The 26,348-nt window shown below is 37.9% G+C and overlaps 1 protein-coding gene across 1 annotated transcript in view; it reads left to right on the top strand.

Annotated features, from left to right (window-relative positions):
* HDAC9 (histone deacetylase 9) overlaps nucleotides 1-26,348 on the top strand; it is a 455,800-nt gene that overhangs the window by 230,343 nt on the left and 199,109 nt on the right. Inside the window, exons 15-16 of the mRNA XM_015558167.1 lie at nucleotides 4,840-4,960; nucleotides 10,184-10,233. Of these exons, the coding sequence (XP_015413653.1) occupies nucleotides 4,840-4,960; nucleotides 10,184-10,233 (171 nt within the window). The remainder of the gene's footprint in view (nucleotides 1-4,839; nucleotides 4,961-10,183; nucleotides 10,234-26,348) is intronic.

Raw genomic sequence — 26,348 nt, 5'->3', positions numbered from 1 at the left:
TCCAGTTTTTTGCTACCTTTTCTTTGTCAGGAAATTGTGGGAAGAACAATTTATTAGATGCTGAAGAATCTATGGAAGGAGAGAATGCAGTTGGGGGAAGAGCATAGAACCTTCTTTTATGTTACACTGAAAGAAGCAGTTATGTGAAAACTCCAGTAGGTACACCTGGGCATATGCATGCAACCAGATTTTTTTCGTTGTTTAAGAGAGAAAAGTGTATCAAGAATAATGACCAGGCCATGAACCAATTCATTAAATGTAAGTATGGAATTTGTAACAGTGGGTAACTGTGACACTCATAAGTCATTTATGATTTTTTAATTCTGTAAGTTGCAGCCCTTTGAATTTTTGTTGGGGGGAAAAAAAACATCTCCCTCTATTTAGGGACACTGGATGAAATATTTCCAGAAAATGGAATATTTCAGTGGAAATTCTTTCCTACTATGTCACCACTTTGAAAATGATTAAAGAAAATGGGGTCTCCCCCAGCAGAGGCAGGTACTTTTTTGACTTGTCAGATTGAAGCTGGACATTTTCTCTTCGTTTGGAACTGCCACAAAATGAGCCCCTTTCATGTCCTCAATAATACCAAACCAATGCAATCCATCTGTTCTGCTAAATTATTTCTAGTTCCCTAACCAAAGGCACTGCTTTTTCATGCATTTTATCATGATTTTATGCCCTTTATTATATTTTACAAAAGGTTCTGATTCCTCCAGGGCCAATGAGAACTGATTAGGACACTGGCCTCCGTCCAGGCTTTGAACACAGGAGGGGAAGGAATAGAACTGTTTCCTTTTTTCCCTGCTCCTTGGCAGAAAAAAAATTTAAAAAAGAATCTATACCGTGTGTGTGCTCTGTGTGTGGGTGGGTGTGGGCAGGCTGCATTTTATCCTGTCACAGTATGACTTTGTAGATCATGTTCAGAACATTCCTTCTATAATCAGGTTGCATTAATGGGTTTTCTTTCAGAAAGACTGCTTCTTTAGGAAAGAACCGGGGTGTTGTGAGACTCAATGACATGGTCATTTTAAACTAGTCAAACTTCAAACCAGAATGCAGACTGGGGTTCGGAACTGAGCCGGCATCCCCAGGTGCGCAGCACAGGGTAGGCAACTCCCTGGACATTTGTTCTTTCCCGCACAGGAGGGAAGGAACTGCCTAAGTGATAGGCACAGAGGATGAAAACAGAATGACGAACACATCCCACATTGCAGGGTCTCTTGATGAAGAACACGAGAGAAGAGCTAGCCATAGGCTTGCTTTCCCAAGTCCCTAACAGCATGGTAGTGAAGACCTGTATTTGGAAATACCCAAAAGAACGCCATCTCTTCAATGCATTGTGTTTCCAAATATACTCAGAATTCTCAAAGAAAACATTTTGGTCAGAGTCATAGAAGACTTTAGATAGACATCCTGCAGACAAAGTATCTCTGAGAACGGAAATCAGTATCTCCCTAAATTATGATTATCTGAGCACTTTACCCCATTTTATGACTCATTATGCCATTGACCTTTGACTCAAGAGAGCATCATGAGAGAGAAATAAGGGATAAAGGGTGCACAGGAAATAGAAAATATGGGAAGGGATTAAGTGAAAATATCTATATTTAAACATAAACACGTAACCTAATAAATTACTCACAATAATACCAGAAAATGAAAACTGTTGGAGACCTCAATTTGAGAGGAAAAATGAAGTTGACAAATCTAAGACATCTGATAAAAATGAGGCAAAATGGAAGTACTCCAGGGGACGCTGAGTAAGAGAGAAGGAAAGCTGTTGCCATTTCAGTATTTTCAGCTTAGTCATCCTTCAAGTTCCCATAGCAGTGCCCTGTGAGATATAAATCTCAAAACATGCTTTCTCCAGATCCTTTTTCCAGGTAGACATTTTTCATATTGCATTATTTCCCCCCCACGGCTTTCTGTAGGAACATGCAGGTCCTGTGTGTGGGTCTTACTCTCCAGCAGCCATAGAAGCAGACGTGATGATTAAGTATTCCTTATCTTTAGTGTAATTGTTGTGTAAAAGACCTATATTTTATAATAATAAAAAGGGCCAGTGTAAAATACTTCCTGGGAGTCAAAAGGAAGGAAAGAAGGGGGGAAAAGTGAAATCAAAGTAGTACAATGAACCGTGTTACATTTTAATAGTGACAAGTTACACTAGAGTGTAAACCAGAATAAGCACATGTCCAATAGGCTGGCCAATTGTTCTATCCTTACTCTTCGTTAGCTGATATCACTTAAGGGGATGACTGATACTCAAGTTTAGCAGGAGTTCTCTTATGATGTCTCAGCACTTGAGTTATTGTTAATAATTGAATCATGTTAGCCAGTTGTTTTTTCAAATGTGTGATTGAGAAAATGAGAAAGGAGTTGGGGCAAGCATAGAGTGTATGGCTGTAAATATATGTGACTGGTGAATGAAACATAAAAGATATATTTCTTATTACTGGTATTTAATGGCATACCAGAGGCAGAAATTCAGTTTCAGAGCTGAAAAATATATTTATAGAAAAAGAAAAAAAAATCAATGAAACTTTATGATATCAGTCAAAATGTGGGTCTGATTATTAACTATAGAACTGACATTATTTTAAGACATAGATGATTCACTGTATGAGCTTATAAAATATGAGTGGCTGTGGAATTCTTAGGTGCATAGAAGTGAGATCTAGAAGCCCTGTTGTTTCACAGTGTTCATTATTCTGCTGGATAGAACTAGTTGCTGCAGTCTGGTTTCCAGTCCTCTGCTCTTTCCAGTTTTAGATGACTCAGACCATGGATTTGCCACTGTTTATCTTGGATTTTCCAGCAGCTGAAATCTCAGTTAAAATGTTTCTCTTTAATATTGACTTTGAACGTTTGCTTCCTATTTTTCTCTCATGTCTTCTCATTCTATTGCTTTGGTTGCTCTGCTCTTCCATAAACATTTTCACATTTAATGTTTATCATTGAGTCACAATGCCAATAATGTGTTTATTTATTGATCAGGGCAATGGTTGATCAGATGGCCATCACACATTTGCCTTTGTCTTCAGCATTACTTACCTGGTTTCATTTCAATTTAATTATTGCCTACCTTGGAATAATTTCTCTGAAACAGTTTTATTCCTCTAGAAATGTAAATTGGGTGTCAAAAAGGGGGAACTTCAGTGCTGTGACAAAGGAAATTCCATAAGCATTTATTTGTTTAGCAAGTAATGGCACAGTGTCAAGAAATTTCCATTTTCTATCGCTCCTGTTACCCCTTGGGTCTCCCACCATGCCCCCACCCCCCCAGCCCTGTTACATGACTTATTTTCAGTGACAAGCACAGCTCTGCCCTCTACACAGTAAAACCCTAGGAAGTGTCAGTAAGCCCAGGCTTCCGGCTGCTCACACATCCACAGCTGCCACATCCCTGTAAATTAGGGAGGTTAAATATGGACGTGTCCTGGTCCTGAGGGAGGTGCTGTTGTCACCTGAGGTTTCTGTGTCACCTGGTGATCCCTGGGCAGGGACATGAAAGGACAGATTCTCTTCGAAGTTCACTGAATGCCGTTCTCTTCTAATTCATTGCCTTATAAGTACCTTATTATGATACATATTTTAAGTGAAATATTAACACTATCTGGGTAATTTTAGGAAACAGCAATTTTAAAAAGTTGGGCTAATTCACTTCATACACCAACATGATGTTTCTTGGGCTCACAGACATGCCAGCTGAGAACTGTGGCCGCAGACTGACTAGCTGAGCTTTAACTTAACGTATGGTTTTGTCTTTCAAAGGACTGTTCTTTCTTAGGTGAAGTGGAAGTCTCTACCTAGCAGGTGTGTAGAAATATTGACTGGGTCTGGAGTGTCTCAGCCTGTCTCTGGTTAAGCAGTGGTTATCGTTTTTATTTTATTCCCATTCTGTCACAAACTAATGCTTTTATAAAGTGTATTAAAAATGAAACACTACAAAAATGAAAATTGATTGAAGGACATACAAGATTCTATTAGACTCAACAGACATAAAGATACTCTGTCAATTTACTATAAAACTTTCTAAATGTTTATACTTCTAATTCTATACAGACCTCATCGGACCATAGACAGTTTCTGAACTGCTACTGATCCCATAGGTCACACATTGGTCTAGATCAGGGTGGGGAACCTTCAGCCTGGGGGCCTTATCATTTGGTCTGGCCCTGCCAAGGCAACAACAGGCAGGGCTCAAAATTCAATAAATCTAGGAGCTTTGTTCATAGCAACATAAATCTATGTTAAGTGAATTACATTAAGTGAATGATATTATAAATATCCAAATGGCCTTTGGCAGAAAAGAGGTTCCCACCGCTGTCTAGATGAACACTACTGTGAGGTGCACACATATGGAGGAGTGATCAGCATATTTGTTCTAAACAAATACATTGAAATGTATTGGTCTCGCTTAAGTCCTTTAAGAAACAATAAGGAATTTGTTTCAACAAATGTTTTAGGTGAATGTAAAATAAGATGTTGATTAATTTACTTCTCAGCAAAACTACAGACCCTGTTTAATTTTAAGCTGATACTTTTGCAAAGGAGTTAGCTATTAATTTCTTTGTTAAAGTTTTTTTTTTTTATGCCAAAGAAGAATATGCTTTATGTCAGTTGCCCATTTAGGTACAAGCAGTCCATCGGTCCTGAACGTTGCCTACTCTCATTTTTCAAATATTATTATGGTACTTTACTAAGCAAATCAGTGTCACATTCCTTCATGAAGAAACTCAGCCCATTATTAATCATCTTAAATGTGACTTGGGGCCTTATTTTCTTCGAAACGTTGTCAGTGGAGTACTGTAGGCTTCTGCTGTTTTCTTTCAGCGGATTCAAGGTCGAAAAGCCAGCCTGGAGGAAATACAGCTTGTTCACTCTGCACATCACTCACTGCTGTATGGCACCAACCCCCTGGACGGACAGAAGCTGGACCCCAGGACGCTCCTAGGTCTGTATGGGCCTCTTCTACTGAGAACAGCACATTCCAGCACTATCATTAGTCAAGGCGGGTGTCAGTTCAAAATACTTGGCAAGCAGTGCTCTTTGGAATGAGTGAGTCCCTTACAATGAGCCAATGCAGATGAAGAAAAATCTTGCATTAGAAAAAATGACCATGCAAGTTCCATGATGTTAACATTTAAATTCATGTTTATTTGAATAGCTTTTCTCCACTGCATTTTAGCATACAGGAATAAATGCACAGTTGAGTTTGTTTGCTTACACTTTTAAACCAAAAGATGAGAGGTTTTCACAATCTTTATGCAAATTTATCTTCACCTTTTCCATTTGTTTTGTGTCATTCAGTTCTTTTTCTCTGTGGCACAGTACAACTTCTTTTAGGTGAAAACTCCTTAGTGCTATGCCTAGAATATGGCATTTTATAGTTAGATTGCATTTTAAAACTTGATATAATCTTTTTAATGTCTTCACTGTAGAATTAAACAGTAAAGTAAGTGGCAGAAGTAGAAAACTAATAAACATAATTTTTAGTTAACACTGTTTTTCAAACTTTTGCCATCGAATTTTAAAATAAAATGAATGTTGAACAGGGTTATATAAATGAACAATAGAAGTAATAGATTTGGAAAAAGTTCAATACAGAACCTTATTTTGGCTGAAACAATTCTATTAATTAAGTTTATTAACAACCTTTTGTAGTGGAATAACAATACATAACATAGCTATACATACCAAAAAGATATTTTAAAAACAATTTTAACTTAAAAAAATGTATTGGAGGGCTTTTTTTTTTTTTTTTGTCCCCTTCTTTCAATAAAACCTATTGTGTCAATTCCAAATTACTGGACTCTCTCACCTAATTCAATATTTCAGAATGATTTTATATTAACTGGTCCTAAAGAATTCAAAAGCAAATATTTGGCATGCAGTAGGCAGGTATCCCTCACCTTATGAAGTAAAGGAAGATGAGTTAGTGTGTGTATGCCTACATGCATTCAGGGGAGGTACTAGAAGAAACTGACAGAAAGGGGAACACATGAAAATTATTCAGTGTTTGCCCTAGCCGGTTTGGCTCACTGGATAGTGCGTCGGCCTGGGGACTGAAGAGTCCCAGGTTTGATTCCGGTCAGGGGCATGTACCTTGGTTGCACGCACATCCCCAGTAGGGGATGTACAGGAGGCAGCTGATTGATGCTTCTTTCTCATCGATGTTTCTAACTCTCTATCCCTCTCCCTTCCTCTCTGTAAAAAATCAATAAAATATATTTTAAAAAGAAAGAAAGTTATTCAGTGTTTTAGCAAACATTATTAAAATTTGATGATGAGAAACAATTCGTATAGAATTAAATCTATATGTTAATATAAAGGCTAATAAGTCAATCTGAACATATGTACTCTGTATTTTTTTCCTTCTGTTGAAGGAAGGAATCTCTGCACGTAAAGTACTTCATTTGCTGTAGATACTATGTAATAAATGTCCTTATTTTTACATGAATTAATGATCTAACACAATTTACCCAAAGATGAAGTTAACCACACATTACCATTCATGGTTTTATGAGGTCAAAATACTCACACACTTAAAGATAGGAAGCTGTGTTCATTTTTATTTATTAATTTATTTATTTTTTGGTTCTTCCGAGGATATTTTTCCATTGATTTTTTTTTTTTTTTTTGAGGGAGAGTGGAAGAGAGAGAGGGGAAGACAGAGAGAGACAATTGATGTGAGAGAAACACATCAATTGGTTGCACAAGCCCCAACCAGGGCCTGGGCCGAGGTGGAGCCTGCAACCAAGGTACATGCCCTTGACTGGAATCTAACCCAGGACCCTTTGGTCTGCAGGCCAATGCTCTATCCATTGAGCCAAACCAGCTAGGGCAATTTTGATTATTTTTAATTAAGTTAAGAGAAAATAAGTAGCATACTCCCCCCCCCCATTTTTTTTTTTTTAGTATGGCCTTAAACTATAAATCATTATAGATATAGTATCTAAATCTTTTGGATTTATTTGGAAAGAACTTACACATAGGTGTTTGAGAGATATTCCAAAACAACAATTTCCTACATTTTAAGAGAAAAGACATGTTTGTGAAAGAAATTAAGTTTAAATTTTGATGAGCTAGAACTGTTTACTTATGAAACATGGCAATGCCATCATTTTTTTTTTCCAAACGAAATTTGACACTTGAACAAAACTGATTTTCTCAAAATATTCAACATAAATATCACTTAAAAATTTGATGGTTTAAAAAGGAATTCCAATGTATAATTTAGACCTCTGGCAACTCTTTTCATGTATGTATGCGATGAAACACTGAGTATCAATAACTTAATGTTTAAAGTTTAAATCCCAATAATCTGGCCACTTATCTCATTAGGTTTGAGGTTTTAATGTGAGATATAAAATTGAAGATTTTAGGGTTAGTTTTGGGTATATATGTGGAGTTAGTTCCACCGGCACCTCTCAGGGCTTAGTGCAACAATTGCAATGTTAGGTATAGGCCACATGAGTAGATATAAACAAGGACGTTGCATTGCTTAGTCTTGATGTCAAGCATGAAATTGTGCATTGATACCACTTCTGAACTACTTCGCTATCTCATGTGAGTCTCTAGACACAGCACGTTTTCCTCCAATCAAGTTCAAAGTGAAGAATTCCATTGTTTTTTAAGTTTAACTTTTCATACTTTTTTGTTCTTTATAAAATTTGAATTCTCATGGCTTATTTTTTATTTTTATCTAAAAAACCAGACTGCCATGTATAAGTATAGAGATGTAGAACCATTAAGATATTTCTCTTTCTTTTCCCTTTCTTTCACTCCTGTATATTGATCGATGTTTCTCTCTCATCGATGTTTCTAACTCTCTATCTCTCTCCCTTCCTCTCTGTAAAAAATCAATAAAATATATTTAAAAAAAAAAAGATATTTCTCTTTCTTTTCCCTTTCTTTCACTCCTGTATATTCCTCTTCTTACCCCATTCCCTCCCAACACAGAGTGGGGGTGGTGAGGTGGGGGGAACTTGTCAATGTGCACACACATTGAATTTAAATTCATTCCATTTATGAAATTTCCGAGTTGAATTGATAATACTACTCTTCCTAGTTACATTCCAGAGTTAGGGGGATTTAAATAAGAGGAGTTCATTATGACCAGACCTATCAGTCTTTGTATCTTGAAAGATATCTATAGATTATAAAATAATTAGATTTGAAAACATGCACCATTTATCTCTTTAAATACTCTAGACCCAGTAAGGTGACACTTTAAAAAAATTCTCTCCAGCCGAAACTGGTTTGGCTCAGTGGATAGAGCATCGGCCTGCGGACTGAAAGGTCCCAGGTTCGGTTCCGGTCGAGGGCATGTACCTGGGTTGCGGGCACACCCCCAGTAGGAGATGTGCAGGAGACAGCTGATCGATGTTTCTCTCTCATCGATGCTTCTAACTCTCTGTCTCTCTCCCTTCCTCTCTGTAAAAAATCAATAAAATATATTTTAAAAAAAATTCTCTCCAATCATTTCTGGTATGAGGTTTTTCCTTAGCATTAATATTCCTGTCATTCTTACTACCAGTTTTCATAATCCTGTGGCTAGCCAGATCTCAGTTCATGGGGTTGGCAGCATAACATTATTTTTAAAAATGCCAGTCAATTAAAATTTTTACACACCACTAAATTTAAATTATTTGTCTTTTGTGTATTATGTAAACATTACTAAATACAATTCTCCTTAAGCAGCTTAACATTTATTCTCATAATTTTCTTTGAGTTTACATAAATTTTTAAAAATTACTTTATTGCATTGTAATATTAACTTTATTCCTTTTAACTATGGAATGAAGAGTTCAGACATTAAATATACAATATTATATATTTTAATTTCACATATGACATGTGAATGCATCCTTGCAAAATATTCAATAATATAGAAATATCTTTGTTATGAGCAAAAACTTAAGTAAACTTTATCCCTCCCCAAGCTATTCATAATTTTTTTATGTATCTTTTACTGATGTCAGCATTTCAGGTTTAATATGTTTTTATGACTTGTTTTCTATTGCTTTTTTTTTTTCATGAATACCCTTATATATAATGAGGTGTATCATTTTTTTTTCATTTGTACTTAAAATTTTGTTTATCATTTTCCATCTGGTAGCTATTGCGTTTGAAAATATCAACTCATGAAATTTCTTGTTTTCAAAAATCAAATATTTTCCGTGACATTAAAATCTATTTAGACTTTTATTGACATGGCATGTGAATTCCACCACAAGCCTGTTTTCATTTTTCATTATTATTTCATTGATCATCAATAGAACAAATGTTTTGGGAAAGGTGAAATGGAAGTTTGAACCTCTTTCTACCACTAATCTCCTGAGTGACTCATCTGAGTCACTTCAGAGCCATTTGACTATGACAAGGAAATTCCTACTCCTTTCCCTCTAATTATTTTGCAAGGCAGATTTTAGCCTAAGAAATTTAGTAGTAGTTATTTTTGTTTTCTCTACTCATGTACTAGATAGTGTAGAAAATAAAAATGCAGATAACCAAAAGGATCAAAATTCCTTAAAGTATTAATACTAAGAGACAGTCACAAGGAAGATTTTCACATATATTTTAGAGAAGATATATTATTGTATTATATAGACCCCTAAATAGTATTAACCTCATTGTAGTGTTTTGTAACTTGTTTGTTTGAAAACTTATAAATATTGGAGAGGCTAAGTATACTTAGTCGTAGCTATATCTGAAATAGAAATTTAAATCTGTATTTTTAATAGATGTTTTAATATTTGAAACATTAAAAAATGGATGTCTTTCATAAATATTGGCTTGTAAAGCCACATTAGAGGGATATACTCAGTGAACAGCTGAGTTATTCATAGTAAGGTATAAATTTAAAAATGTTGTGATACATTGTAAAATGTGTGGGACAGTTAAAACAAATCTTAAGACTCAAATTTCATAGGTATTTGTTCATGTGGGGCAGTAGACTCTACATGTAATATTTTTATTTATTTGCTGTGAGTTTTTACCTTTCTAAAATTCAATCAGTTTCCTCCTGAGTTAAATGATAAATACCATGTGACATAATACTATGTATTAATAAACACATCAAAAATTATAACTTAGTTGTTAGAAATATTAAAATTAATATTTAAAGACTATATATTCCCAATTTATATTTTTTTCATATCTTCTTGCTATATAGGTGATGCCTCTCAAAAGTATTTTTCTTCATTACCTTGTGGTGGACTTGGGGTAAGTATGAGTTTGTTCACTGCTCTTAAATAACAAATTTCCAAAAATATCTCCTTTGATTTATCTATTCAATTATGTTTAAGGCTGTTTTTCAGTAGAACTTACACTAAACTGCATGACTAGCTCCATAATTTGTAGGGCTCAGTGCCAAATGAAAATACAGATTCCCCCTGTTCAATAACTAAGAATGCAAGATGGCAACAGTAGAGAATTAACCAGTGTAGGCCCCTCTTGCTGTAGGGCCCTGTGTGACTGCACAGGTCACTGCTCACAAAGCTGGCTTTGCTAGGCTTTTCTATACCTGGGGAAGAGGTAGTACGAGAGGGTACAGTTTTGTAGCAGAATTCAGTTTGCAGTGCAGTCACACTGAACATGCAGATACATTGTTTATATTCCTGATGAAAATGGCATAACCCTCACAAAGTGCTTTGAATTGTGGGATATTATGCTTGTGAACCTCCGGGGGCCATTTTTGTCTTCAATAATTAACAACGTTTTTAACCCAGGATATTTATAACAACTTGCAGGGACAAGTTTGTTTGAATCCAGCAACATATGAAGAAAAATGTCTACATTTTGTGGATGATTAGAACATACCCAATAGTCTGCAATCTATTTAAAGTTAACCCTTACCATGAATAGACCCTCATCCTGTAGAGCTGAGTGCTAAGTCATGTTGGGACAACATATACTAGACCAGGTTTAAGGACTAAGGAATTTAATTCAATTAGGTTTCTTGGATATGGAAGGGAAAGAACAAAACTAGTCTTTTGTATGCCATGTATTAGGCAAAATTTTGCTATAACTAAACTTTATACAGGGAATCCCCATGTATTTTCAGGAAATTCTTTCATTTTAGTGATGTTAGATTTATCCAGGATAATCTTTCTATTCCTTTACCTGTGATTCTGCCCTCTAGAAATAAGAATGGAAACTACAACTAACAACTGATAGGACTTGACAGTTTCTCATGTACAACAGAGGTTCATAACAACTTGGTAAAATAGTCATGATTATTAGCACCATCTTGCAAATGAGAACCTGAAGTGTCAGAGAAGTGAGGTCATTTTCCTGAAGCCACACAGTACAGGGGGAAAGTGGGAAGTATGAGGTGGATGGGAAAGTCCAAGTGGAAGAGTTCCAAAAGAGCATTTTAGGTGCTTCCATATTGAACAGGCTAGCCACAGCCCCTGGAGCCAGCAGAGCAGCCACATGGCTGGTGTGGTGAGATCCCCCCTGTGGCAGCTCACCAGTGAGCTTGGCTTTTTGACCCCCAGCATAAGACAATCACCACCCCACATGTGTCCTTGCTAAGTTTTAGCAAGCCTCCTGTGAAGCTAGGGGCTTGCAAAATTATTCTAGAAAGCAGAGGACAAACTGTTTTTTAACATGAGGTTCATTGGCTTTGAGATTATTTTCTAACATCCCAAGTGACCATCTTATGAGAATGGCTGATTACCTGCAAATGAGGCAAAGAAAGAAACAAAGCTAAGGACTACTTATGGGTCTGGTGATGGTGAGGAAATCAAAACTGTTGAAAGAGTGGTGGTCCCCAAACCCCCACTCCTTTACAAGTACCTTTATTCCAGGACCCAGAGCTTAAATGAGGACAGCTCCCCAGGACCCACCTCCCAAGTCTGTACTGGGCTGTGCCTATAACTCACTATCCCTTGAACACAAAGTTCCTTCCTCTACTCTGCTGCACTAAACCCATAGCAAGGTAACTTCTTAACTTTAGCCAGAACTGCTCTAGTAAACTCTTAGATGTGCCCAGTGAATGAACGGTGCCTGTCACTTCTGACAGTGGGTGTCACAGAATAAGTCCTTAGTAAGGTCCTCAGTCCTAATTCAGATGGTGTCAGTGCTGGTGGGAAAGTGTAGCTTGAGCAGAGGCAGGAGAAGGCAGGAGAAGTTTGCCTGCATTAATACTGGAAAGGGCTGGAGAGAGTTACCTCTGTTTATCAAATTGGCCTATAGGTCTCTGGTGGTGAGTTTGTAGGTCTAGGTGAGTGTGTGTGTGTGTGTGTGTGTACACAAGCTTGTCCTGTTGATGTACCAGAGAACTCGTTGGATTCAGTCTTCCTGTGTGTTTTTTTTTCTTTCAGAAATTAAATTGTGTTCTTATACATGAAGGTACCATATTGCCCCCTGATATCTTTGGTTTTGATTTAAGTCCTAAGAGAGACTCTGGATTTGTACTGGTCTCCGTTTTTACCTCCCAGACAGTTCTAGACATACTGTGTATACGAAAGATACCCAGTATGAACTTGGTGTGGCCCAACTTGGCATGATAGGGGCACCCTAGTGAGCTTGGAAACCATTAAAATGGCTTTTTTCTTAGGCCATCGTTCTGCTTCAGATTATCTAAGATGAACCCACTGGTTTAAATTCTAAAATACTTAAATGCTCCCCAAGTGTTAAATAAATTCCAGTTACCTTTCTACTAGATGTGTTTATTACATACTTACTGAATGCTGATGATTAGATGGCTTTTGAGGAGACTACCTGAGACTTAATGAAATCATTACCTAAAATTCCATGTGATGATTCAGCAGTGTTGTTCAGGCAGCTCAGTGGGTGAGTGGTATATATGTGCTTTAAAGTATGCTCTCCTGAGTTGCATTTTGAGCAACAACCTCAAGGTTTCTGAATTCTTTTGTGTTTGGTTTTCATGTTGTTTAGTTACTATGGCATGACTCATTTCTGATGACTGTGTGATTGCACTACAAGAAAATGCGCCGTTGAAAAGAGCATTGTACCGAATCCCAGGACTTGGTCGGAGTATAGTGAAACCGATAATTAAGGGACTCCGGAAACAAAAGCCAGCGCAGGACCGTTTTAGTTCTCACTCCTCAGGGTATACATATCACCAAAAATAGTGATCATTTTCCTGGCCATCTGACCTGCTGCTGTGTGAAGAAATCTTGAAGTCATTTCTCAGCCTTATTTTTTCCTCTTCACTTGATAGGCCACAAAGAAAAAAAAAAAAAAGAAAAGAAAAAGAAAAACCCACAAAAGCAGGGACGAGCGGGCTTTTATGATAATGTCGTCATCAGCTCCCAGCTTCAAACGCTTCTGCGGCTTTTGAGTTGTCATTTATAACTTGGAACTGAATCGACCCATAATTCCCCTGATACACTTAGAGAAATTGATAACAGACTCTGCACTTCTTTTATGGCTCGGAGGAGGCCACTCCAATCACATCACTATTGGCAGGCAATATTATTTTTTGACATGGTTGTAAAAGTATAAAGGGGCTTATGGCATTTGTTTAGATGAGGAATGGGCTCTCAAGCTGTGCTGGGGTTTACAGGACCAGATTAGTGAGAAGCAAAGGGAATATGATGTTTGCAAACAGGATATGATTTTATATATAAGTTTGGGTTTCATGCTCCGGTCCCTGGGGAAAGCCCTGCAGACAGCAGAGAATTCCACTTTCATCCTACGACAGACAAGCGCCCAGTGCCAAAAGGCAGACACAGCACCGTGGTCAGTGGGCAGCGTCAGACCCTTGATTGGAGGAGGAGGAGCTGTGGAAGAGGCAGAGTAATTCCCTAGGAGGAATGAGGAATTGCAGAGCCTGGGCAGAATCCCGGCCAGCCTAACTGGTCAAAGATGTGCCAAAAATGAGGCTCCGTGAGTTTAATCAAGGCGCTTTCTCCAGCAGCAGCTCGGTCGGACTGGGAACAGGAAGCCGGCTTTTTATTGCAAACTTTTACTCGGCCCGTATTCTATCTGATTGCATCTCGCTCTGACACACTGTGGGGGTTAGGGATGTCATTTTTTCTGTGATTTGGGGAGGGGGAAATGGGGAGAAGAATTAGGTGATTGTGGGGAGGTAATTTAAGGCTCATTTCAATTGCTCTGAGGTTTTCAGCAGACGTTTCAGCCGTATACTAACTATACTCACTGTACAGGAGGCAGGTTTGGATGAAATAGCTCAAATTTTCTTTCATTCTGTCAGGTTTAAAATGTAAGCTCTCCCATCTGATATATACAATTTACATATGTGGAAATATGATATATGTACATATATTTATTCAAAAGAAAATTCTGTTATTTTACATTACATTTATACGTTCACATTATTTTTCCATTTAATATACCACATTGGTCCTCCACGTTTATTCTCCCCAATAACGGTAAAAAGAAAAAGTCCAGTGATCAGCCTTTCAAAGGACTGCTTTAATTTTCTCTATTGTATTATAGTATCAGGAAATAATTTATTTTATTTCTTAATACATTTTTATTGATTTAGAAAGGAAGGGAGAGGGAGAGAGAGATAGAAACATCAATGATGAGAGAGAATCATTGATTGAGCCCACAACCCGGGTATGTGCCCTGACTTGAATCATACCATGACTTCCTGGTTCATAGGTCAACACTCAACCACTGAGCCACGCCAGCTGGGTTGGAATGATTTATTTTACGACCAAATCTATGATTATATAGTTGAATTGAATGTAACAGATAGGTTTGGTTAGGACACATTTCTCCTGCTATTTAGAGTGGTTGTTTTTCGTGTGTTTTTTTTTAAACAAAATAGAGAGTGAAGGGAGAGGGAGAGAGAGAAACATTGATATGAGAGAAACACATTGATTGGTTGCCTCTGGCATGTGCCCTTACTGGTACCTGGGACTGAACCTGCAACCCAGGTATGAGTCCTTCACTAGAAATAGAACCCAAGACCCTGTGGTGCACAGGCCAGCGCTCTAACCCCTCAGAAACACTGGCCAGGTCAACAAAATTAGTATTTTAGAAGGCATACAATATGCCATCATAAGAGAAGTGAAAGGGCAGGAAAAATTAGATAAGACTTGTTGTCAGTGGTTTACCAAAGTGCAGGAATGAGATAAGGAATAAGATGAGTTAGTTGCTCAGAGCCTTTCCGTTGGGCTGATTGGATAAATGCTATGCTGTGGGGGCACAAAGGATGAGACTTCCAGACGGAAGAGAGGTGTGAGGGTTACTCAAGCAGGCATAAGCAAAACTGTTAAGAAACAACTAGGCATGAATGTGTTTGTGTATTGCAAGGGGCACTTATGAGTGAGGGTCAGGGGGAGTCATCCAAGTAGTAACTGTTCAGGTTATAAAACACACCATATTTTTGACATTTGCACCAAGCCGTTGCTGATTAATATGGCTAATTTTTCTGAATAAAAACCTAAATCAAAACCTATGCTTATGCCAAAATTGGGATGTTCCTCAAGTTTTGATAATGACTCAGAGACCCCTGCCTTTTATCCTAAGTGTGTGCATCTCGTGTTATTCCGCCCGGTTATCCTGAGCACGCACAGTGCCTTTTGTTGTGTCCACAGGAGAGGAGGGCGTCACATCTGTTTCTCACGTGCTGTAATCAGGATAATGTTGATTTCCTTCCTATTAATGTGCAGCTCGGCCCTGGCTTGCAATCAGTACTTCATTTCCTCCACTGCTGTTATCAAAGATCCATCACAGTCCTCTTCCCTCCAGCACAATAAGAGGATCCACCCTGATTTGGAATCTCTCTTTTCCTCATCTCCCCTTCCTAATTGTATTTGGGTTTTCATTAGTTTTCAAACATGATGCAAATGACACCAGCAGGAACAACCCCGGGCACCTGGGAAAGAAAAACAGATAAGCCGCCTTAATGAAAGTGTTTGAAAAGATTTTTATTTGTGCTGTGGATTCCGCAAAAAGATCATGTTGCGCCAGAGTGGGAAACTAGAGTACAAAATACTATGCAAGCCAGGGAATTCCTGCTAAGTGACAAAGGAAGTTTCCAGTATTGCATAGCGTATGCTCCCACAGAGATAAACATATGCACATTACTCTGTGTTTACTAGAAGATGTAAAATTTCATAGAGTCTTTAAGTGTTTGATGCCCATTGCAGAAGAGAGGAAAATTAGAAATGAAAACCTTCACATTCTCCTTAATTCACGTAGCTGTAGCATCCCATCGGCGATGAAATTCCTTTAGTTGCTTTGACAATATGGCTGAGGACAACTGGACGCATTTTGAAATTTTATCTTCATTTCCTTTTTAAAGTAAACCTCAGTATAGCAAAGGTATTAAAATTCTTCTCTTTTCAAAATGAAATCATCGTCAAAGCTTTACCCATGTGTCTTTTACATTCTTGGTGGCACTACGGTGTCTGTGGAAAATTGTACCTGCAACTATATCAACCTAATGATTCAGTAGCAGGGAAGAAAAAATATATCCTTTTTTAATATCCTTTTTAAAGTAATTTTTTGCTCTATCATTTTCCTGTCCTATAATAATGTTCTCCATTTGCCTATGTGTCTTGATGATAAGCATCGAGACAAGAAGAAATTGCTCCTTAGATTCTGTAGTTGCTGAAGGTAAATGGATTGGAGAAAGTTAAGCTTCTGCCTAACTCAGGAAACCTGTGGTTCTATGAAACAAAAACTCTGAAAAATTAAAACATACTTGAATACATTTGAATATACAGTCATCTACTGCTTGCCACTTCTGACTGTCCAGAAAACATAAAGCCTTAGGTCAAACAGAAGTTTAGAGTTCACACAGGGAATGGGGCTACCTAGAGAAGGACTCTTGCTACAGCTTCTCTCTTGTGCAGCCTGAAATACAGCTACGTCCAGCCCCAATCAACCTTTCATTCTGATGGAAAAAACTGCACTTGCATTTTCCCTTTGTCGTATTTCTACCCAGGATAGTTCCAGGTCTAGATAGTCATCCTGTAACAAACTAGTAGTAGTATATCATTATCGGATGTGCTATCATGAAGTATTTTGACAGTAAGGTGAGTGAGGCATGATGGCTGAATTTTCAAATAATAATTTTTCTTTCAAAATCAAAAACAAAAATACAGTGGTTTTCGGAGTGCTTGAAACGGCAAGTAGTTCATGGCCCACTTCCTAGGAGGTAATCATTCCCAACCCCCAAGCGGACCCCATAGCTTCTGCCTTGTGGCCAGCATCTTCTTGTTATTGTGCAGGCTTCATTTTAAATATAAAATAAGTAAAGTCAAGGACTTTACATTCTAAGCAATGGCTCACTTATCTTAGAAACAAAGCATATATTGAATCATTGTTTATATGAATACTAATGAGACTATTAAAAGACTAATAAAAGACTATTAAAAGAATGATTAACATCCAACTCATTTGGTTAGTTTATTCTGTTACATTATCAATAATATGATTTGCATGGTCTCTAATATTTCTGTGGACACATATCTACATATTCTTTATATGGATCTGTAAAGACTTCTCAAAACTTCTCCTACACCAGTTTGAAATGTAAGCATTTAAGGAACTAAAAATACAAGGCCTGCAAGTAGTGAAATTTGCTTTCAAAGAGACCACTTTTTTACTTAACCTGTTGCCTCCCCTTTAAGCATTTCAACATCCATCCAGCCATCCACTTATTAAGTAAACATGTACGAGAGACTCCTGTCTGCCAAGTATGGAACAATCTTTAGCCTCATGTTTTTCTCTTACATTTTGATGTGTTTGTTTTCCCTTTTTGATTCCCACTTATATCTCATTATTTTTATCACTTTTTATCTATGTTAATACTCTATTTTTATTTATCAATTTAAATGAGAATTACTTAGGAGTTAGTAGAGATATGCATCGAAGGTAATCAGAATATCTGGATTGTTATCCAGATATTTAATAGTCAATGAAAAAGATAGTCAGTTGAAAAAGATTGAGAGTCATTTTCCTAGTGAAATATTTCTAAAGATAACTTGTCTCAGCTTTCCTCGGCAAAGGCCTCAAGTCTGTATTCTGAAAGCTAGCAAGTGCAGGTGACAGCATCTGACACTATCCCATTCATATCAAGTCATAAAGAAGTCAAATGCCAAATACTAATTGACACTAGTCTCTGTGCCTTTGGATTTAATATATGCACAGCTTCTGGTGGCTACCACAGCTTAGGGCAGGATTCATTGATTTTCTTATTCATCTATTCATTTGCTTACAAAATAAATATTTATGGAGTGCTTATTATGTGCCAGGAACTGCAGGTATATCACTGAACAAAATGTTATCCTGATGGTTGAACTTATATTCTGGTGGGGGAGACAGATAAGCAAATACACAGTTGTGTAAATATGTGTGTGTGTAATGATGAATGTTATAGAGAAAAGAAAGCAAAGAAGTGGGTGTGGCATGGAACTGGTGGTTGCTGGGATATGTTGCCCTTTGAAGATTGGAATTGATGGGGGAGGGATAGTCTGGAAGTCTTGGCTTCTTGTGGTGACTCACTTAAAGAAGAGCACAGGGAATAATGAGATCTGTACCCAGGGCCCAAGGCAGGATGATGGGAAAGCAGTTAAAGCTTGTCAAGACTGCTCAGAGTTCTTAGTCCCCATCTTCACATCTGGCCATGAAGATGTGAACAGCCAGGGGTAAGGTTGTCCCATCCAGAACACACAGAGCTCTTGGCCTCCTTTTTGGCTGCTGGATTGAGTTGTGGTGATGTGGGGCAGGCACGCTGGATTTACAGGCACAGCCTGCAATCCTGAGATCTCCTTTAAGATCTGACCTTGGAGGTCTGGAGGAGCTTGAGGCTAGGGGCACAGTTCAAAAGGACTGAGATCTGGGCCTCAGCGGCAGATCCTGGGCTGTGAGACATCTGGGTGGCTCCGCATCCTAGCAGCATTACGTGCTTTGGGGTTCCCAGTCCCCAGGGACGTTATTCAGACATAGTTTCCTGTATAAATCGTGCAGCTGCAAATTAGATACAGTATTCTAACACCTGCCCGTATTCAAGTATAATGAAAATGCCCTGACATTTGCATGACATTTCCCAGTGCCTTTTCATGTTCCTTTTAGTGGCTTTTTGAGTAACACTGTTGTGTTGTGGCCTCAGTTGTCTCTGGCTGGTCCCTGCTAATTTATATCCGAGTTAGAAGATTCGGGGTAACTGATTTGTTGATCCCCTTAGATTAATGCACGGACCAAAGGGTGGTGACTTCTCAATTTCTTCAGGATTAGTTCTACATAATGCAAGGAACTCAAACGTTGAAATCTGAATTCCAGGGACGTTTCTTACTAATAACTGTCAGTTTCCGATCCTTAGTATCTTCAATATTAAATGAAACAAACCAATAAAAAATGTCGACTAAGTTACTTAGGACTGTTCTCTAACCATATAAGTAACATAATAACTCTTAAGTTTGACCCTAATGGGGTTCAGATGATTGACTTTAATGAATTATCTCTTAGGTAGAGGGACAGGTGACATACCTTGGTTTAGCCAGGGGCCTAGAGAACTCTTTACTCTCTTGGTTCTCATATAAAACTGGTCTGGTTCACGTCTTCACATCAGAAACTATTCTCTACATACAGCCTCCAGTAAATATATATAAAATATATATAAGCTGCCTTATATATTTTAATCCTTATAGCCATCCCAGGAGTCTTATTGTGAAAGTTGTAACTGAGGCTTCCCTTTCTACAGTAAAGGAAACTGAGCCTCAGAGAGGGGAGTGAGTTGTTCAAGTCACACAGTTAGTAGGTGGTGAAGTCGAAATCTGATTCCCAAGCTCTTCCCCACAATGCTATGCACACACACTCTCCATAATTTCAACCTCATATGATTGTCAACACTCCTTTCCCAAATGAGAATGGCCCTAGCCATAAGACAGCACAATTGTTTATTTTGCCAAAAGCATTCTGTTCTTTATGGAAATTCCTGTAAAGTCTGAAATCCATGTACTCAGACATGATTAATCTGGGGTAAAATATTATGTAGCCATACACAGCATTTCATCCCTACCTAGAACACTGAGAAATCTCTGCCTTTGGACCAAACCACTGTGAGATGAGTTAGCGAGGACTCACTTCACACACCAACCGAGTCAGAGTTAATTGTATTAAGCTGCTTGTGATAGGAATGGGGTTCTAACATGCACTGTTTACAGAATAAAAAGGTCAGCATATTATGAAATACCATTTATGCAATATGTGCATCAGATTAAATGAAGAAACAGTAGGGAAAATGTATTATTTGGCTTTATCTCTGACTCAATCTTGGAAAGACTGAGCAGCAGGTCACCGAAGCTGTGAATAACAGTGGTGACTCCCAGATTCCTTGACTGACCACATAACCCACAGGAATCCATATATTATTTGGCAAATCCTATAGTTCACCAGTATCTTAAGTAAGGATGCTTCAAGTCTCGAAGTGTAACACTTAGCCACAACAAACATGTTCCTCTATTCTTGTCACTGGTACATAAATAGTAAAGAATATGTTTTTGGAGACGGAGAGATTGCACATGCAAGGTCAGTAGAGCTTCCAGAAAGCAGTCGATCACACTGTGAGGCGGTCTGTAGAACATCAGCACACACGACATGCCCCTCGCCTCCTCCAGCTGCTGCCCCGATAGTTAACGCCTTCTTTCCATATGGAATTCCGGTCACAGTATTCATTCATCATATCCATGGTTTGGCCTGGAATCTGGAGGTCCTCCCCGTAGCTGCTCTTTCTTTTTCATCTCACCATGACTAAAGCAGCTAAGGTGTGGGCATTATAATCTACAGGGATCCCAAGGGAATGTGCTGTCATTTACGTGTTCTTTCCAGGGCTGAACAAAAGAGTGAAAGCATGTGGGTTCACCCACCCATTGTCATCATAAATCCATCCCAGCTCCATTTCAAAGGTCTCAGGCTTTTAGCAGAACATCTAACATGAAATGAATATATGCATCCAAGGAGCCGGCATGTTGGATCACGTGGGCAAAGGGAGGAACGCCCATTGTCACAGGCTGCAGAGCCATCTGAAGAAGAATACACTAAAGAATACCATAGGGCCTCAGCTCAGAAAGATGACTTTCATTAGTATTCTACAGGAGAGAAAAAGCGATGGTCATCGGGCACTTCCTCACGCTGACAGGTGGCCCTAATTAGGTCTGGTTTTGCAGAAAATAAATAGGCTGCTGTCTCAGGGATATGATTTAAAAGCTCTTCAAAGCTCTGAAACCCTGCAGTCTCATCTGACGTGTACCTGCTCAACTGATGTTCTGCCACTAGCATCAGGGCACCTTAGGGAGACTTGTACCAGGGGAGGGGGTGCTGTTTTCAGAAGCCACCATGATGAAGCCCATGGGCAAAGAACCTTGATTTAGAAATTAGAACATTTGGATTCAGACCCCCACACTGTCATTGCTTCCGAAGTCTTTCTCCAGCTCTGCAACACTGATGTGTAGATTCTGATTCAACAGAACTGGCAGGGCCCGAAATTCTGCATTTCTCACAAACACCCATGTGATATCAGTGCTGCTTACCCATGGACCACACTTTGAGTGGCAGGATCCTCTATGATCAGGAATAGGCAAAGCATTTGATATTTCTGGGCCTCGGTTTCTTTACTTCTGTAAAATAGAGGTGATTAATGAAATGTGCTTATCACCCTCTTTGGGGATCAACTATGGCATACTTGGGGATTTGGTTGACTAAGACTTAGAATGCAATCCATCTCCTTTGTGCCAATAGTTATAGGATAGGAAAGTTTCTAGAAGGGGCAGGGGTGAACTATGACAACAAAGTTCCAGGGAGGAAGGGACATTCCAGATGTTTCTGAATACCACACCAGGGAAGGGAGGCACCTAATGCTGGCAAATGAGAGCTGCAAGTCCCGGTGTAACACTAACTAAATTATACATGTATTGCAGGACCTGAATGGGGTAGAGTTTTTTATATCACATTTCAGATTTTTAGCCACATTAAAACCCTTCCAAGAAAATGAGGGTGGGCAAATGTAGGTTTACAGGTGTGGGTAAAATTCTTTTGAGTTAATAAAGCTGTTGTAATAATCATAACCTGCATGTCTTTTATGAACAACTATAAACCTATTTTTGTGCACCCCTGTATATCACTATAGAATGAATTTTTCTCAATTAATTAATTTCCTGGACAAAAATTCATCATAAGCATCTATTATATGTCAGACCCTGCACCCATAGGCCTTAACACCAGCCTTGATGGTATATCATGAAAAAGAGAAATTTTTCAAACAATTTAGAAAAACTTTTAAAAATTTATATCTTAGAAATTATGCCTTGGAAATTAAATCAAGCTAAAATTATTTTAGTGACTTAAAAGATATTATATAATTTCTAAGTTACCAAACCAAGATGCTGTATGAAGAAATATCTAGTCCACAATAGATGATTCATTTAAAAAATACACTTTACCCAGTGCAATACAGAAGTTGAAAAGATATTCAATTTCTCTCACACTGAAACTTTTATACATTAGAGGCCTGGTGCACAAAATTCTGCACTCAGGGTGGGGGGTCCCTCAGCCTGGCCTGAAACCTCTAGCAGTCCAGGAGCCCTCTGGGGATGTTCCCACAGGGAGTGGGCCTAAGCCGTCAATCAGACATCCTTAGCACTGCCATGGGGGTGAGAGAGCTCCCACCACCACTGCTGCATGTGCCAGTCATGAGCCCGGCTTCTGGCGCACTGACCACCAAGGGGCAGCTCCTGCGGTGAGCATCTGCCCCCTGGTGGTGAGTGCCCATCATAGCGACCGGTCGTTCCACCATTTGGTCGATTTGCATATTAGCCTTTTATTATATAGGATGGTTAAAAGAGCACAGAATCAGTACTATGATGAAAAACCTTTGTCTTTGTTGAGTCTGGTATCTGTAGGGAGATTTTAGGGGTATCTGATTATTATTCAAGCTTCAACCCAGTTAGTCAGAAATTCCCTGTGGCCCTAGCAGCAGCATGAAGCAAGAGCTTACTAACAATGCTTACTATTGGCTGAGGAGTTTTCTCAATTTTCAGGGTGAAATATTCAAAACATCCTAGGAAGAATCGTGTACTACTTAGCCATGCCCACTTAGTGCATGTGAAACCTGTTCTGTTAATTGTCACAATAATACTATCTTTAACTCTGGAATATTTCGGAAAGGAATCAACAAGCTGTGCTTATGTTATACAAAGGAGACTGTGCCCAAATTCCTTTTCTTTTAAGTCATTCTGTTTCCCTGTTAAATACTTTCACATCCACTTTCAGTACAGGTAGCTTAATTTCTATCATGTGCAGCTTTTCTGAGCATTAGCTTTGTTTCAGGTGCCAATGATTGAGCTACACTGGATGTGCTTGGAAAAGGTCCACATTCATTCAGGAAACTGTAGTTGAACTAGATCCATATGTAGCTTTAAAAAATGTAGTGTTCTGATTGGAGGTAGTTTCTGGCTTCCAGCATGATCACATATGATTTTGCTTTTGATGTGCTGTGGAATAGAAAGTAATGTTGGGATCATTTTTTTTCATACTTACCATTTACTGAGAACTTCCTACTTTCACCTTTGTGTTGTATTATGTTAAGCACTTTACATGCATTAACTAATTTAATGCTAATAATAATCCTGTGAGGAAGGTAGTTTGATCTCCATTTTTCTTTTTTTTTTATGTATTTTTATTGATTTCAGAGAGGAGGGGAGAGGGAGAGAGAAATAGAAACATCAGTGATGAGAGAGAACCATTGATTGGCTGCCTCCTGGATGCCCCCTACTGGGGATTGAGCCTGCAACGTGGACATGTACCCTTGACCAGGAATCAAACTGTGACCTCCTGGTTCAGAGATCCAAGCTTAACCGCTGAGCCACGCTGGCCAGACTCCATTTTGGAGTTATTAATGAACATGGCCAAGTATGAACAGCTTGTAAGTGGAAGTGGTGGTTTTCAAGGTCTCTAACTCTAAAGTCAACAAATATAAATATGGTGTTATTGAACTTAACATTGATGGTACCCTTGCCAAAGCTACCACCCCCAAAAAATGGGATAAGGTAAAGGAAAGTTTGTCCAAAGATTACTTCTTTGGGAATTCTATTATAAAGCTTATTAGAAAGCCTGTCAGTTTCTCCAAATCCTGGAGTTATGGAACCTCTAGGTATAAAGTATTGTTGCAATACTTAGATAATTATTGGTAGTCATTGTATCTTGGTACAACTTATCTTGATAAGGCTGACTTATTAATAACACTCTTAACACATCCTATTTTTATCTCTAGTTTCACCTTTTCTTTCTTCCCTTCTTACCCAAATAGAGTTCTTTCTTTGCACAATTTGGAAGAAAAAGGGCTTTCTCTATGAACTTAGCCCTTCTCAAATAATGGTATGTGAAGCACAAGATTTTGTTTGTTTATGTTTTATTTCCTACCTATTATAAAGCAAAACTTCCATAAAATGCATTAAAATGAATTACTAAAAGTGATTTACAAAATGAAAAACTCAGTTATTTTTATTACATTCAACAGATATAAAATTATTCTAAGCAGATTGCTATAAAAGCTTCTAAGTGCTTGCTTGTTGTGGACTGGGAATACTCTGAGGACCACCATGGTTCCCTGGATCACACTTTGAATAGAAATATTCTAGGCCAGTGGATATTGAATTTAAATTCAAAGATATCATATTTGAATTTAAATCTGTCATCTTGTTAGCTTTCTATTTTGTCTCATCTGGGTTTGTTGTTGTTGCTGTTGCTGTTGTTGGTGGTTGTTTGTTTGGTTGGTTAGTTAGTTTATTGCTTTTCCCTTCAATATCTTTTTCTGCCTTTTGGATTGAATATTTTTTAAAAATTATTTTATTCCAATTCCACTATTGAATTATTTGTTGCACCTCTTTATTTTTTCAGTAGTTTCCTTAGCATTTACACTTATTAAGACTTACCACTGTCTACTTCCCAGTAGTTACTCTACTGTATGAATAAGAATCCTACAGCAGTTTATGTGCTTTTGTTGTCCTACATTTGAGTGTTTGTTACATGTGCCAAAAGCCCCACACATTTTTATTTTTATTTTTTGCTTTCGGTAGTCAATTACCTCTTTTTAAGGGAATGGAAATAAGAAAACGTCTTGCATGCGCCTGCATTATTATCATTTTTAGCACTCTTCACTTCTTTGTATCAATCCATGTTTCCTGCTGGTATTATACTGCTTTTTTTCCTGGTATTTTAATGATTTCTTTTACCAGTTTTTGTAACTTAGGTGTGATGGCAAAACAATGGCATGGCTTTTATTTTCTGGAAACTCTATTTTTATCTCTTAAAGTTATTTTAAAAATATTTTTGGCTTATATATAATTCTGAGTTGCATTTTTTTCCCTTTGAAAATGTCATTGCATTGTCTTTGAGCTTGAACTTTTTCTATTAAGAAATCTGCTATCTTCCTTTTTTCGGTTTTATGTAATGTGTTTTCAAGATTTTTTTTTTGCTGAGTTTTCAGCAGTTTGGTTTTTCTCATATGTTTATAATTGATTTTTTGGTACGTGTTTTTTTTCTATTTATGCTTTGAATATTTTAGATCTGTGGTTTCATTATATTTGAGAACTTCTCAGTCATCTCTTAAGTATTTCTTTTGCCTCATTTTTCTCTCTTTCCTCCTTTCAAGAATCCAGTTAAAATGCTTGACAGTTTAGGTTTCTTTAGCTCCAAAACGATACCCCCACATTAATATTTTTTCAGCCTTTTTCTTATTATGAGGGTGAGTACATCATTCTTTGCATTTTTCTATACCCTAAATAATAGAGAAGATTTAGACCAATTATTCTTAAGTTATGTTTACTAAGTGAAAGGCCATGAGGTTATTAATTATAAGAAGGCCAAGAATTCATTTGCACACCCTACATGGACTTAACAAACATTATGTGTCCAAAATATGAAGCTACATTTTCTTTTTTTTTTGAACCTACATTTTCAAATTTTGCTGCAATTAATATGGTTCAAATGAACTTAAAGTGATTGCTGAATTATTTATAATTTTCACCACTATATATTTTCTCAAATGACAATAATGCAATACAACTCTGTACTGCTGTGAATATGTTTAGCATTTACTTGAAATGTTAACCTGAGCATCCTTGCTCCAGTTGTATCTGCAGGCAGAAGCCAGAATCCTTTATAAACTGACCCCGTGTAATGACACACTCCAAGTGCCCCACCCGAAGACATCTCCTTGAGTTAGGCTGTGATCATTGTGTACAAGGCACCAATCCAGCTAGTTCCTGTGAGACACTGTTTTCCCTTTCCTGCTTTAGAATTTTTTTAACTTTGTGTAAAAATAAGTCTCTCTGGACAGCAGAAGTTATGTATTGGCAGCCCAGCATCCATATTGAAGAAACAGGTGT

This window comes from Myotis davidii, unplaced genomic scaffold (genome assembly GCF_000327345.1).
Source record: "Myotis davidii unplaced genomic scaffold, ASM32734v1 scaffold168, whole genome shotgun sequence".
Lineage (NCBI taxonomy): Eukaryota > Metazoa > Chordata > Mammalia > Chiroptera > Vespertilionidae > Myotis > Myotis davidii.
The sequence above is the reverse complement of the archived record's forward strand: the minus strand, read 5'-3'. Positions and strand labels throughout refer to the sequence as shown.